The sequence below is a fragment of the Gracilinanus agilis genome, chromosome 3, assembly GCF_016433145.1.
Source record: "Gracilinanus agilis isolate LMUSP501 chromosome 3, AgileGrace, whole genome shotgun sequence".
Lineage (NCBI taxonomy): Eukaryota > Metazoa > Chordata > Mammalia > Didelphimorphia > Didelphidae > Gracilinanus > Gracilinanus agilis.
Genome location: NC_058132.1, coordinates 354,007,827 through 354,023,881, shown reverse-complemented (window position 1 = coordinate 354,023,881; position 16,055 = coordinate 354,007,827). Strand labels below are relative to the sequence as shown.

At 35.2% G+C, this 16,055-nt stretch overlaps 1 protein-coding gene across 1 annotated transcript in view; it reads right to left on the bottom strand.

Moving 5' to 3' along the window:
• SPICE1 (spindle and centriole associated protein 1) overlaps positions 1-16,055 on the bottom strand; it is a 76,839-nt gene that overhangs the window by 8,106 nt on the left and 52,678 nt on the right. Inside the window, exons 12-15 of the mRNA XM_044670093.1 lie at positions 8,723-8,873; positions 7,987-8,208; positions 3,715-4,196; positions 1,646-1,829 (exon numbers count right to left, since the gene is read on the bottom strand). Of these exons, the coding sequence (XP_044526028.1) occupies positions 1,646-1,829; positions 3,715-4,196; positions 7,987-8,208; positions 8,723-8,873 (1,039 nt within the window). The remainder of the gene's footprint in view (positions 1-1,645; positions 1,830-3,714; positions 4,197-7,986; positions 8,209-8,722; positions 8,874-16,055) is intronic.

The following is a 16,055-nucleotide window of genomic DNA, read 5'->3' as shown; positions in this document are numbered from 1 at the left end:
TGGAGTATCCAGACTGACAAAAATTCTCTATAAGCTGAAGCATTTAGATTAAACATTTTTTACATAGATGTACTGGGACAGTTTATTGAATACTGGCAACAAGGGATACTCTGTTAACTTTAGTCTGTCATCTATGAAATTCAGTATATCCAAAATTAAAATTCATTCCTCATCTTCTTCCCTATTCTTGCTCCCACCCCCCCCCCAAAAAAACCCTTATTTTCCATCCCCAACTACCATGTTTCTTCAATGAAACCTTCCAGTCTTCTAGGTGAAAAACTATTAATCATTAACTCTTTCCTTCATGCCTGAAGTTGAGTCTTGTCAATCAGTCACATTCTTTATAAATTTCCCTTTTCCTCTTCCTCCTCACTGCAACTATCTTAATATTGGCCCCCACATCTACCACAAGCTGAGTCTTTGACTCAAATCTCTGCCAAATCATAAAAGATTCACATGAAGACATGACCTACACACCAATTTTCCCAAAATACCACTTTCTTCATATTAAATCCTTTGTTCAAAAATTCATAATAACTTCCTATTATCTATTGTATCAAATCTATTCTTTTCTACCGCGATTTCAAGGAGTTCATAAACTATTTCCACGGTATATTTAAACTTATTTACCACTACACAGAATATGGTTCAGTTTGATAGGTTTGATCACTGTTGCATCAGCATCTTTAATGACGCTGTTGTTCTCCATTCCTATCCATGTCCTTTTCATATTTCTATGTCTAGTTCAAACTATACCTCACACACCTCTATTATATGTATCCTAAAAATATATTCATGCACATACATATAGAATATATTATATTAATATAATATTAAATACAATTATAAATAAGATTTATTAAATTATAAAGTTGTAAATCCTAAAATAATATATAACATTTTCTATTCATATATGTCCACATACACATATATATTAAGTATACGTACATTTATATATTTATATATACACACATGCAAATTTACAGTCATATGTTCCTACCCACATTGAATTTCCTTTTAATTTCTACACTTATAATTAGCATTAGATATTACTATTAAGTTTCAAAACTTTACTTTTGTTTTCCCAAACAGACTATACATTTTTAAAAAGCAAAACCATGTCTTGGAAATATTTGTACCACAAAGCTATTTGTATACAAACATACAATAATATATGCATATAAAAACAAAAAAATACAAATGTAATATCATGGAACAATTGCCAAATTAATTCATTTATTAATGGCAATTTTTGGTTACATCTATTAAAAACAAAAAATATTTTAAATTAACTGAATCACTGCTGAGTCAAATGTCAAATACTTTCTAAGATAACTGCTGGATGAAAAGACAGAAGTATTTTCATTTCCCTTATTCACTTGTCAAAAACATCTTTTTTGGAGTCTACCAATTAGTGGTGCTAGAAATCAAAGCAATTCCCTCTGATATGGCCATTGAATCTGTAATGGAGGTTCTATGGAGGAAAGGACAGAGGAAAAGTTTCCTCTTCAGAGTTGCATTCCATATGATGCGCAATGTTTCCCTAAAGTTTCTCTCTTTTTTCCTCCACAAATTATAGCTTAGTGTTCATGGTACCTATTTATCTATTGTTCTTTTTCCTAGCTTTTTAAATCACAATACCCACCAGTCCATGCTCTCAGAGGTGAATGACCAGGGGGACTTGATTGAGAGGAAGTATTCAAACCAACAAGTTTTTGTTGTTCTATTAACTGCAAAAGTTTTCCACGAGCCTCCACACTCTGGCGGTTCAGTTCTGCTATTCGTTCCTCCATGCTGTTTGGTGTTTGTGGTTGCACTGCTGGAAAAGTCTTAAAGAAAAATAAGAATTCCAAAACCCAATTACTCTTTAGCATTTTATAAAAACAGTTCTTTTCAGACTAAGTACTATTTACTAAATATACGCAACCAGATCTCTCTATAAACCTGTGTGGCCAAATAGAACAGAATTTCATATCTGCAATGAGAAACATTTGCCTGAAGCTATGGAATATTACTTCTTGTAGTGTTGGCACTGCATGAGCCCTTTTCCCTTTGAATGCATTTCTATGGGACTTGAAATATGTACTGGCAACAGGTCCATCCAATTTAGCTTCTCTCCTTATGGGGTATGAGGCTGCCAAGGTTTCTGCTGTTCACCATAGCCTTTCCAGAACTTCTTACTAACAACAGACCTAGAGAGATCAACTATGTTGATTTAACAAAAACAGAGCTGGGTCAGCACCAATCCCTTAACGGCTGAGGGGAAAATGTGTCAGTACACAAACATATTATGGATGAGAGCGCAGCAACTCACCATAAAGATTCAATTGTTCCCTAGACGCAATCTCTCCCTAGCTAATTTAAACAGTATGGGTGACATCCTAGGACTCAAGCAGACTTGAAGGCTTGAAAAACAGAGATTTTGTGCCCATTTGTGTGGTATGGGAACAGCTGGTAATATAAGGATTTCTGGGCCAGGTTCTTGTTTCCTCCCGCAGAGCCACAATCTTTGGAAGATTCAGAAATGGACCAAAGGCAGTAGACAGGGAGAAATGAGAATCAGGTACCTAGCTCCATCTTTGGAGCTTATGGCACTAGGTGAATTGTCAAAAATTTAATTTCCATTTATTTACAGGTATCTCAGTCTATAAAAAGGTTGCTTTCCAGCTACACTGGTCATAAGGTAAAACTCCAGTGACTAAAGGGAATATTGGGCAAGTCATTTAACTTTCTGAGTCTCTGTATCTTCATCTGTAAAATAAGGGATTGAAAAAAAATCTGCTCTTATGTCCCATCTATTTCTAGAGCCATTATCAAACTCTATCCTGTCTAGAGCTCTGACAGAAGCAATCCCTGAAGAGTCACCATTAAACCCTCATGGATAGAACATCTACTTTTGGAATTTGGCAATGATCCAAAACCCTCTCCCTTAACAAGACATGTACAAACCAAAGCTTCAACCTCTGATTTAGTCTTTAAGTTGTTAGACTGGAGTGGAAGGGGAAAAAACAGAATCCTATTTATGACTGGGAGGGGTGAAGGTCTGCTCCTGAGTCCTCAAAATAGAGTTCAGAATGCCTTTTCCCGTAGGAAAAAAAAAATAATAAAGCTTATGGGGCAGTTAGAGTGGAGGTTAATAGGCTTTTATGGGCTAGACTAGTATCCTAACCACTTTTTATAATGGTTTGTATAGGATGGTAACTTTCCAACACACAAATAGCAAACTTATAATTAAAATATTGGAAAATAAGTTTTGTATAAGTTAAAGACTGCATGCACATAACATTCTTTTACATGTAATTCAAAGGAAAGACTGTCAGTTAAAATGTAATAATAACCACAAATTATGTAATCAATTAAAGGAGTGTCAAAAAGTTCTAGTCACAAAGGGCAGGTAGGTGGCTTAATGGATTGACAGCCAGGCCTAGAGATGGAAAGACCAGCGTTCAAATCTGGTCTCAAACACTTCTCAGCTCTGTGACCCTGAGCAAATCACTTAACCCCAATTGCCTAACCCTTACCACTCCTCTGCCATGGAATCAATTTAGTATTGATTCTAAGACAGAAGGTAAGAGTTAAAAAAAAAGCTTTAGTGGCAGCTACAATAGTACCAATCATGGATACTGAGAAGAAATAAATTCATTTCTATACTAAAGTAATTAAATAAAACCTGAATTCATATAGCTAACTAAGCATTCTGTGACTGGTACTTACTGCTGTCATGTCATTTTCATTTTCTAGCTTGGCTGGGTCCTGGGGTCCATCCCCTTGTTCCCCTGAGGGTCCTATAAAACTGTTCAGATGTGCTTTAATAGCAGTATTCTGCAACGTTAACTCAGCAATTCGAGCCATCAGATCTTTACTTTGCAGGAAAGGCTGATCTGTTTTAAGCTGCTGTCCATCTCCAAGTACTGGAGGTTCTTCTGGAAAAGTATGATTCCCCAAGTGCTGAAAATGGGGAGGAGGGCACTGGGTCGGTGGCACACTGGCAAATAAAGGCTGGGTTTTGTTCTCTAAATCTTCATCCATATGAGAAACTCTCCACCTCTGGGTGAAGAGACGGTTTTCCTCATTTGAGTTTGGAATTTCTACAGGATTAGGTGAGTTCTTCTTTTCCCAATTTTGTTCCTTCTCAGTTATTTCTACACTTGGAAGAAAACGTGGAGCAGGACGTGTTTGAACTGTTCTCCTCAATGCTACAGATAAGAATAAAGAAATGACAAATTAAGTTTAATTGATAGCAAATCCATGAAATAGACAGAGATAGAAAGCTATAAGATATCTATTTTAATTTTTTTCCATGGTTACATGATTCTTGTTGTCTCCCTTCCTTCTTCCCTCCCCTCTCTCAGAACCGATAAGCAATTTCACTGGGTTATACATATATTATCACTCAATACCGATTTCCATATCATTCATTTCTGTAATAGAATAATCTTTTAAAACCAAATTTCTTCTGGATTTCTACTCCCAGAGTTCTTTCTCTAGATGTAGATGGCTTTCTTTCTCATAAGTCCCTCAGAGTTGTTCTGGATCATGCATTGCTTTTAGTAGTAAAGTCTATCACATTTGAGCATCCCACAATGTTTCAGTTTCTGTGCCTAAAGTTCTCCTGGTTCTACTTATTTCATTGCACATCAGTTCATGTAGTTCTTTCCCGTTCTTATAAAAATCAAGCATTCATCATTCCTTTATAGCACAATAGTATTCCATTACCATCATATACCACAATTTGTTCATCCATTCCCCAATTGAGGGGCATCCTCTCATTTTCCAATTTTTTGTCACCACAAAAAGCACTGCTATTTTTGCACAAACAGAACCTTTCCCATTTTTAAAAAAATCTCTTCGGGATACAAACCTAGTAGTGGTATTGCTGTACATACTGTATATAGCTTTTCCAACTAAAATGAAAACTTCATAAGACTTGGATCAAGTCCTTTTGAACTTTCTATCTCCCTAAGACATAGCCCAATACTTGGTATTCTTTGAATAATAGGAGAAAGATGGAAATAAACTAGTGAATACTTTTAAAGAAACACAATTTTACAACTTTCAAGGATATAATTTAAAGTAGGCTAAAGATATTTGCTTTAATTAATAGATAAAATTATCTGAATTAAAATATTATAAGAATAGTTTTAGAAAAATTTAAGAAAGCTTTGAAAAATGTTCTCTCCATAGAGTACTTTTTAACATTTTCCCTGATATCTATGAAAAAAAGATTAGCTAAGCAAAAGTAAATTTCAGTCACCAAATAATCACAGATTCCAATTAAGTTTGACACATGAGATTTTATTGCATTTTATTTTTATTGACTATCCTCATTTACATCCTCAGTTTTTAAAATCTCTGAGGAAGGTTTTATATTAGAAAATGAAGCTTTATACTGGATTTAGTACACAATCTAAAATAACTCCTAGATGTATGATGCATAACAATCAAATTTCATTATCATCTAAATATTGACTCATTCTCTATTTCTTCTTCTTTTCATAACCAAACTGCCAGAAAAAGTCATCAACTCTCACATGCCATTTCTTCATTCACTTGCCCCTGAAGTCAGAAGCTTACTGAAAGTAAAACCAATAGTAAGCTTTTTTCAAATTTCTTTCATTTTGCATGTTTTATGCTTTCATTTCATTCACAATTACGGTACTTTTTATATTTCCTAAATTTCTTTTATTCTACAACTTTTCAAGTGCATATTATATAGTTTTCTAAAAAGAAGTAAAAACAGACCAACTGAATTACTCATTTTTCTATTTCAATTTTAAAATACAAATTGAAATGTTAAAGCAACTTGTAAATAAATTTAAAAATTCTTTTGATTTAAATTCAATAGAATTTTCTAAAGTATTCTACACAATAATTCAATATTTCTTAAAAATTATCACAATAATGAAAATTTATCAATTTTTTAAACTATAGCTATCCTTTCTCCAAGAATTCTAGAGGGTATTTTAAAGAATTTGGAGAGGTTGTTTTTTTTTACACTTCCATAGTCAAATATAAGTACCTATAGGTATATTTCAGCTTACCAAATGTTTTCCAAGTAAGTTAACTGTTCTAAAACAAGTCTTTTTGCTTTTTTAAAATGCTGAAGTTAAATGAAAAAATTTTAATTGATCTACGATCTCATACATGTAATATTCCATTCAAATGAGCCAATCACAATCCATTCAAACCTTTTTATCTTACTCTTCATGTCCATATCCTTCCATATTAAGGACATGATTTAGGCAGTGGAGTCCTTCCTTAAGGTCCTTTAACATTTCCTTTTACATTCTCATCTAAAATCTATTATAAGATTTGAGCTCTATCCTTCCCTCCCCAAATAATTAAAATCCCTCAACAGATTAAGTAGGAAATTGTCATGAGGTAAGGGTTAAAAAGTCTCTGTAATCTTCTTCCTGCTATTATCTCCTTACCTGTCCCTGAAGGATAGCCATGGCTAGACATTTCTTAATTCCACAGTTCCCAGAATATTTGGCTCCCTTCTCCTTTAGTCACATTTCATCAATAGATGCTGCCATGTAACATAGTATTTAAGCAAATGTAAAAATTTCTTAAGCTTGAATCTTTGGATAATACAAGATACATTCATCCCTCTTATTCTTTCTGTAGGTTCAAAATTACTAAAATAACAAGGTGCACCCTAAATTATATACAGGAGTCAGTCATTAAACATTTTTTAAGTGCCTATTACGTGCAAGCCACTGTGCTAAGTATGGGAAACATAGCAATCAAGTTGTATTGAATCTAAAGATTCTTATAGTCCATATCCTACATCCTATATCTTTTCTCCCTTTCAAAGCCAAACTGTTGTTTGTTGTTGTTTGTTTGTTGAATAGTGTTCCTTAACTCACCTGCTTTTTACTTTTCAAAACCTTACAATCTATATTCCAACTACACCACTGAACCAAAAACTGGCTCTCTCTAAAGGAAACTAACGATTGCTTAACTGCTACACCCAATGGCCTTTTCTTAATCTTCCTTCTACTTGTTATCCCCACAGCACTTGTTGATCATTCCCTTCTCAAAAATAATCTCTTCCCTTTTAGCTCCCATGACAGCTCACCTAGTTCTCCTCCAACTTGTTAGGCCTCTCCCTAAACTCCAAATTGAGCTGTGACTTGATGATCCTCAATCTGTCCCTCAGGCTCTGTTCTAGTTTCTCTTCATTTTCTCTGCACTCTCCCTGAGTATTTTTATTCATTCTCATGAATTCAATTATCATCTTGCAGACAATGTCTAAATGTATGTATCTGGTCCTAATCACTCTATTGAAATAGTCCAATATCAACAACAGCCTGCTAGTATCATTAATTATATGTTATGATTGGAATTTTCTAAGCATTTAAAAAATTAATCTCATTATCTCCCTCCTTGAATTTGCCTCTCCCCCTGTCCTCCTATTTCTGTTGAGGACACCACCTTTATACCAGTCATCAAGTTCAAGTCTTTTAAGTCATTGTTGACTCTTCCTTCTCCTCCACACTCCTTATCCAATTGCCAAGTTTTATTAATTCTATCGCCATCTTTTGAATCCATCCTGTTTTATTTCTTTACATGCCTATCACCACCTTAGTTCAGGCTCTCACGACTTTCTGCATGGTCTCCCTATTTTCAGTCTTCCCCTTCACCAATCACTCTTCCAAAAAAATACCAAAATGATCTTCTTAGGATCAAGTGTGTGCTTATTGGTTTGACTTATCTGCTCAAAAACTTCCAAGAATTCTCTATTACCTTTAAATTAAAATATTAACTCTTTAATCTGGTATTTCCTTTATAGTCCAGCTCCAACATATCTAACTGGCCTCATTTCTTATTATTCTTTTTCATATCCAGCATGCTCTAGTAGCAAGCTGTTACCAGCACCTGGCATTCTCATTTTCACAAAGGATATGGTAAACCTAGAATGTATTTCCAATGCCTAGCACTATGCCTTTAACACAATTAGGATTAGACAAGAAGCTTTCTTACCTTCCTGCAATGGAAGAAACTCTGCATTGTTTTTTTGCCTGGGAGGTGTTAGCATAACAGCTGGTTCAAACATATGGGCCGGTAAAGTGTTGGCAAGGCCCACACCATCTGTGGAATTTGGCAACTGAGTTAGTTTAACAGGTAATTCTTCCTGGGGGAATTCAGTCATTTCTCTTCTGAACATCAATGGAACAGAGGCATTATCATTTACAACTGGAGCCTCTGCAGAAGGAAAAAAAAGAGACTAAGATAAGTACATATAAATTAGGAATCACATCACCAAAGGGCACACTCCACATAAATTTAAGCACATCTCTTTAAAATGTCAGACAACCACAGTCTCTCACTGTGCCCTAATACAGGATGTTCTTCATCTCTCAGCACCAACTATCAAGGCTCAAGCTTCTAACTCAAGGGTCTAGTCCTAGAAAGATGGTGGGAAAGCAAAGTACTGTGAGCAGCTACCCAGGAGACTATAGGTAAACCTTGTTTGGCATTTCAGGGAGATCATGTTCATGACTACAATAAGTTCTCAAGGTTTACATGATGATCATGATGAATAATGAAGGATGCCTACAAAGTAACGAGAAGGATTTTAAAAATCACACATAAAAATCAGTGTCATTACTTTGTAGTCACATTTGATGATCTAAAAAAAAAAAAAAAACAACGAATTCCTGAGATTCAATAATACCCAAAGAGAATTTTACATGATTCAATATTACCACATATATACCTTGACTGTTGGCAATGCTTCTGATTGCAACTCCCCTTTCAGATGATGGGCTTTCTTCTCTGTTAGGTCCTATTACAGGAATGCTTTTAATGGCATGTGTAAGTGAAATTAGTTGTTCATCAGTTGTTAACATGTATTGCTGCAATTTTGCCTATGGGAGATAAAAGGGAAAAAAAAATCAAAATAAGACACATATTCCTAAGGTCAAAGCACTTAAATTAGAAAAAGAAGAAAAAAATATATGTACTAAAAGAAACAATCCAACTCATAATTTAAAGTATCCTAGGGTGTTTAGGATAATTTTATTCTAGACTAAAAAGTTTAAAATAACTTCCTGTGATATTCAATTCAACACATAATTATTGAGTGTATACTATGTGCAAAGCACTATATTAGATATTAGGGAAAACACAGTCCTTGCCCTCAGAATTTTATAATCTACCATACTGCTATTGAACTCCATAAGTTTTTATGAATGTCATTTCAAGACAATCTACCAATACGCGTGAATTTGTGTATATGTATTTATATATGTGCATGTTTACACACACATATTTAAAACCCTTACTTTCTGCTTTAGTAACAATTCTAAGACAGCAGGGTATGGGTTAGGCAATCAGAGTTAAGTGACTTGCCCAGGGATATACAGCTAGGAAGTGCCTGAGGTCAAATCTGAACACAGGATGCTCCAACTCCAGGCCTGGTGCTCCATCCACTATACTAACTAGCTGCCTCTAATTACAATATTTATATTCTTTATGGTTGAAAACTACTTCCATAAGGCAGTATGGCCCCAAAGGCTTACATACCAAGGTGAATGAAATTAGAAACTGATCCATTATATTAAACTATAAGATATAAGAATCAAAGAAAGCTAGGCTTTGGTTCTCCAACTACTTTCCTACTCCCCACCAACAAGGATACCAAAGAGAAAATGGCAAAACACACACATACACAAAAGAAAATTAAAACCAATTTAAAATGCCCAAAGGACCCTTACAATTAGGAGAGACAAGAGAAGTTATACAAAACATCCTCAAAAATATTCCTAATAATACTGATATTATTATTAATTATATAATATACACATAATGTATTATATAATATGTTTATATTATATAATAAAATATTAATAATATTATTAATAATTTAAGAATTTTAAACTTAAATTACTTAAGCATTTAATAAATCAAGCACAAATTGGCAATGATAATACAATCAGAAGATTAAAAAAATAAAAAAAGAGCTTGAAGGGGAAAAAAACCTTTCTATATCACAGATCCTCAGGTTCTAGATCTGGCATAGGCTTTAGAAATTCTGGAGCCCAAACTCATCATTTTACATGAGAAAAATGAGGCCCAAAAAAGGTTAAAATTCTATAGAAAAAAGTTATATAGAAAAGTTCAAACCTAGGTCTTCTGACTGCAAACCACATATTCTTTCCACTATACCACACTGCTTCTCTATTTGGTGATGGCAAAGAGAAATGAGCTCAAATTTAACTGAATGAAATAATTTGTAATAGGTGCTTCCCAACCTCAACATTACCTTTGGCACTAATGACTGCCTAATTCTTCCTTGACATTCTTCCTAAATTTAGCTTATGTAATACTTTGATCTTACAGTCTTTTAAGTCTTTCCTCACACCTCTCCAAATATTCTTTCTTTGCCAGCTATAAAGACCTAATTCTTCCAAAAACCTAGAAATGAATTCACATTCTCCAGAAAGATCCCATCAAACTCTGCTGTAATCATTCTATTGATTACAGCTTTCCTTAAATTCTTGAACAACCACATTATCACAGAATCTTGAAGTAAGGCCTCAGAAGTCATTTAATCCAAGCCAGATAAGAACCAGAAGGCCTACTACATCTTAATAGGTGGTCAGCCAGTCTTCATCTGAGGACATCTACCAAAGTGGAAAATACTATTGCTTGTCTTTATTTTTTTACAACATTTTTATGCATAATCAAAGGGCAGCTAGGTGGTACAATGGAGAGAATTCTGGGCCTGGTCTCAGGAAGATTCAACTTCCCAAGCTGAAATATGACCTCAGACAGTTAGCCATGTGATCCTGGGCAAATCACTTTATCCTATTGCTTCAGTTTCCTCATCTATAAAATGAGCTAGAGAAAAGGCAAAAACACTCCAAGAAAACTCCAAATGGTATCATGAAGAGTCAGACACAACTGAACAGCAACAAATAATCAAAGAAACAAACTAACAATACAAATACATATCAGGCCATAGATTTCGAGCTAGAAGAGACCAAACCGCTTATTTTAAAAGTAAACTCAGGCCCAAGGAGGTTAAGTGACCTGCTCAAGATCACACAGCTATTACCCAACATACTGAACTCAGGTCCTCTGGCTCCCAAGTTAAAGCTCTTACCACTACACCACACTGCATCTTATTTTATATCTAAACAACATTCCTGAAAAATCAAATGTTGAATATATGTGCAATTTTTATAAAATCCAAGATTTAATTGTATTTTTACTATATCCAAGATTTTTTATTTTGTTTGAGAAAAATTCTCAGGGAAAGAAACTTGCTGATTCCTTAATCCAGAGAATGAACTGTTTGCAGAGAGATGCCTGAAGAATCTACATTTAATCAAGAGATCCAGAATGAACTTTGGGTTGCAATTGATTGAACTGATGGGGTTTGTTGCATCAAGCGATCCAGAATGAACTTTTGGGTACTAATGACTGGACTGATGGGTTTTGAACAGCCACTTTAATTGTACATGTTATGACAATAGGGGACTGCCCCCAATTGGTTTCTTGTCAATGCGCTTAGCAAAACATTGGTTTTGCTTTCTCTCTTTTCCATTTCCCTCTTATCTCTAACTATTGTAGTTAGAAGACCTTTGTGGGTATAAGATGTTTGTGTAAAATGATCACTTGGGGTGACTAGGCACCCAAAATGATCATCAGGGGGGATTGTGCAAATAAAATTAGCTCTAGTCCATTCTACAGTCAAAACTCTACCTACCTGAGATGAGGTCATTCCCACTTCCCTTAGTGGGGAGGGGAGACGAGTTAACCACACATGACAATAAGTAACAAATAAAGAACAAGGGTGGACCCACAGGAAGTGACAAAGGACACTTTCTCTTTAAGTATGTTGGTTACTTCCTGTGGAGGCAGTTCCCACCTTGAACTTGGCGCTGAAGGATCTCAGCTGAGACCTCAGGCAGCTTCTACTCTGTATTGTCACGTGGGTAAGTTAGGCTGACTTCCTTGGCCTACCTAGGCCGTTTCCAAACTCTGCCTATCTGGTTGCTAGGCCTTGAGGCTTGTAGCTTCATTTATTTAGCCTTTTAACCTTCTCTCTCATCCAGGCCTCCACAGGCCTGGACTAGCCTCTCCCTTTTACTTTATTCCTATACCTTTACCTTCCTGATTGTAAATAAAGTGCCTTAACCCGATGCTGACTTATGTCTGATTTAATTACGGAATCAACCTGAATTGTTGATTCCTGGCGGCCACACTTTAAATACATATCTATAAAATACCTAAATTTCCCTCTTACAATATGAAATCTAAATTTTGAAAACTGTCTCTATGTTATCTCAATTTAATAAATTGTTAAGTACCAGGTTACCTACAACATACAAATACATGACACCATTATAAAGGACACACAAAATAACTACAAAATACCCCTTAAAGATTATGACATATTCCTTTACAGTAAACAAGTAGTTGTTCAGGTCTATGCTACTTTACTGGCTGTGGGAAGCCAATAAGAGACTAGATAAAAATCTGAGACGCCTCTTTTTTTTTTTTTTTTTTTTTTTATTAACCCTTACCTTCCATCTTGGAGTCAGTACTGTGTATTGGCTCCAGGGCAGAAGAGTGGTAAGGCTAGGCAATGGGAGTCAAGTGACTTGCCCAGGGTCACACAGCTGTGAAGTGGCTGAGGCCAGATTTGAACCTAGGACCTCCTGTCTCTAGGCTTGGCTCTCAATCCACTGAGCTACCCAGCTGCCCCCTGAGTCTCCTCTTTTGACCCCTTTTGTGATCCTTGTGATTTCTTCTTGAAAAGTATTAAGACCTTATTGAAAAGCTTTAAGTTCCTATCAAACTTGAATTTAAAGGGTTAACACTGTTAACACAGCAAGGAATGCTGTTGCCCGTTATAGCCAAGGCCAAGATACTCCCCAACTTGGCTTTCTGATAAGCCAGTCAAAATTCAGCCTTGGCCATGGTCTATTCTGAAGCCAATGCTTTGTGTTTTGATGTGACATAATTTGTAACTTCTGCGCATCTGCAAAGTTTGGGGGGGGAGATTCTTTTGTGTGAAATGAGTCTTGAAATATATATAATAAACTCCATGCTCCTGGAGCCAGAGCTGGAAGCATGAGGTAAAAGACAACTCCCTTGTCCTGTCCTTATTTCCTTATCAACTAAACTGTCCTTATCAGAGATGATAAAGAGATCTCCACATTTGGCGCCTGAACAGGTACCTTGGATCACTGGATTCAGGTAAATATTTGCCCTTCCCCTCAGACAACTCCCAAATTATGACAGTTTAGTTTCTGCCGGAAGAAGGGCAAGAAATACAGATCAGAACTCTCCCCTTAAAGGAAGACACTAGAAGTAAAAGAATAGATTAATAGGATGGGACACTGTGAATCAAAGGAAAGAACTCTTTTTATTGATATAACTAAGCACATCCTCAGAAAATGGGGAGTAAAAGTTAGTAAAGAACAGCTCACTAAATTTCTTGATCATATTCAAAATTGTAACCCGTCGATTCCCTTAGAATTCTGGCAAAAAGTTGGCAATAATTTGAAAAATTATTATATTGAGTACGGATCAGAACAAATGTCAGAAAAAATTTCATTGGCTGCTAAAAAAACAACTTTGTCATCTGGTCAGAATGCAGAGAATGAAATCTTTAAGGTTTCAGTCTTAGAATCAGAGGAAGAGGAAAAAGCTCATAGTAAATCAAACTGGAGCTTTAAAATTCAAATGAAAAAAGTCACTAGCAGCAGACCTTCCCCCACCTAAAAACCTCTCTTCAAAAGAGGAAAGAGAGATAAAAGCAGAGGAGCCTTTGCCATTTGAAGCTCCAACTCCGGAGCCACAGCCCCCTAATATAGGTTTTAAAGGAGCCCTAAAAAATGCTTGGAAGGACTGAGACATGTCTTTCTGTTTCCCAGTTATTTTTAGAGCAGATGAACTGGATGATGATGAAGAAGTAGCTCCTACATGGGAGCCTCTTCCCTACAAAGTGTTAAAAGAAATTAAGACAGCTTGTGTTTCATATGGTCCTGCTTCTCCATAACTTTAAATTTGGTGGAAACTTTGGGGGCAATTTGGATGACCCCCTTTGATTGGATTCAGACCTAGAGATATTCCCTTGCTGCAGGGGACTACCTCTTTTGGAAATCAGAATTTGATGAACTGGCAAAACAGAAGGCAGCCATTAATAAGAAACAGGGCATTAGAGTTACTAAAGAAATGTTACTTGGAATAAATGAATGGGAATTACATGCCGATCAGATTAATTTACCTAGAGAAGCTCTAATTCAATGTACGAAGTGTGCCTTAGAGGCTTGGAAAAGGATCCCAGTAACTAAGAAACTGTCCACAAGTTTGGCAGAGATTAGACAAGGATCAGAGGAAAGATACTCAGATTTTGTAGAAAGGTTAAATCAGGAGGTAAAAAAATATACAATTGATGAATATGCAATCCGGGTAATAGTCAAAAAGTTTGCCTATGACAATGCCAATAATGTGTGTCAGAGCATGCTTCAAAATGTTAAAGAATATGGGACTATTAGTGACTATGTGAAAGCTTGTGAGAACTTTACTCCAGCATAAATGCAGAGTATAGCCATCGCAGCAGCCCTGAAAGGAAAAACATATTCTGAAATGATTAAGGGCTCAAAAGCTGTAAAAAGTTCTTGTTCCAATACCTCTAACTCTTTGTGTCCCAGATGTGAGAAAGGTTACCACTGGAAGAAAAATTGTAATTCCAAATTCCATCGAAATGGTTACAGATTACCTGATAAGAGATTTCAGGGAAGATGGAAAGGAGGCCAACCACCGGCCTCACCAATGACTAAATTTAATCCAAGAATTCATCCTAGTTTAGCCAGTTCCTTGCTAGACTTAATCAATTCTCTGAATAATAAACTTTCTTTTTTCTCCAGATTTCTTTAGCAATGAAAGATGTGATTTATTGATCTTTGATAGGATGTGATATATTTGTTAGAGTGTGCGTGAAATGCCCGGGAAATGTGTCCTTGATCAATCTGTGTGTCTATGTTGTGTCTACGTGTCTCTGATCAATTTGAATCTTAAGTTTATTGTTGTGTTTGTCTGTGATCACAATGGAATTTTGAAGAAAATAAATCTCTCTCTTTCTCATTCATTCTGGAGGAATGAGAAAGACAGACAGAGGAGTTTGAGAAATTCAGAAAAATAACCTCTCTAATGGATTTCTGAGTGTTTTAAACTCTAAAAGAATTTAATTGATTAAAAGAAATCATATTCTCTGCTCTCATTAAGGCGAGAATCAACAAGATAATTTGTCTACATTTCTTCTTCCATTTCTTACTGGCCATAAGAAAGGGAACAAAGAAATCATAAGACAATAAAAGGGGACAGATTTGATCCCACCACCAAATTATATCAACAGGTTAAATACTGAGATATATATTTAATCAAATTTACCAAGGATTCTAAATGCAATCTAAGAAAAAATTTTATTCATACAGAAAAAGCAATGATTCTGAACTGTGTACTGAAGTACAGAAGTGCAATTTAAAACTTTTTTAGCTAATCAGAATCATCAGTTCTCCTAAATGCTTAACTGAGAGTGGTAAAAACTTTTTGGACTGACACAAGTTTAATCTACCATTAATCACACTGATGTTAGTGAAAATCTTAACTTATAAATTATTAAAACAATACGACTGGCTTATATTTTGTAATTAGACCCCTTTAATCAGAGAATGACTCATGAGAAAATTTTAAGCCAAAATTGGATCATCCATGCTGCCTCAGTTTAGCAAGAAATAATTTTGGAAAGTCAAAAAACATAGCTCCTTTTTCTCAAAATTCACAGCCCTTTCTCTAATTCATTAGGATACCTGTTTACTAAGAATTTGAATAGATACTGATGGTATAGTATAAATCTATTGACTACTAGTTAGAAAATGAAATTTCAGTTAATTTTAAATATGCACAAACTTTATATTGAAGAAGTTATCTATTAAGACTTGCAGTGTGTAAAATATGGATTAAAATAATCAGATTTGCCAAAAGTGCTTATCAAACTGAATTTGAGGATTGCAAATTATATGAGGATACTA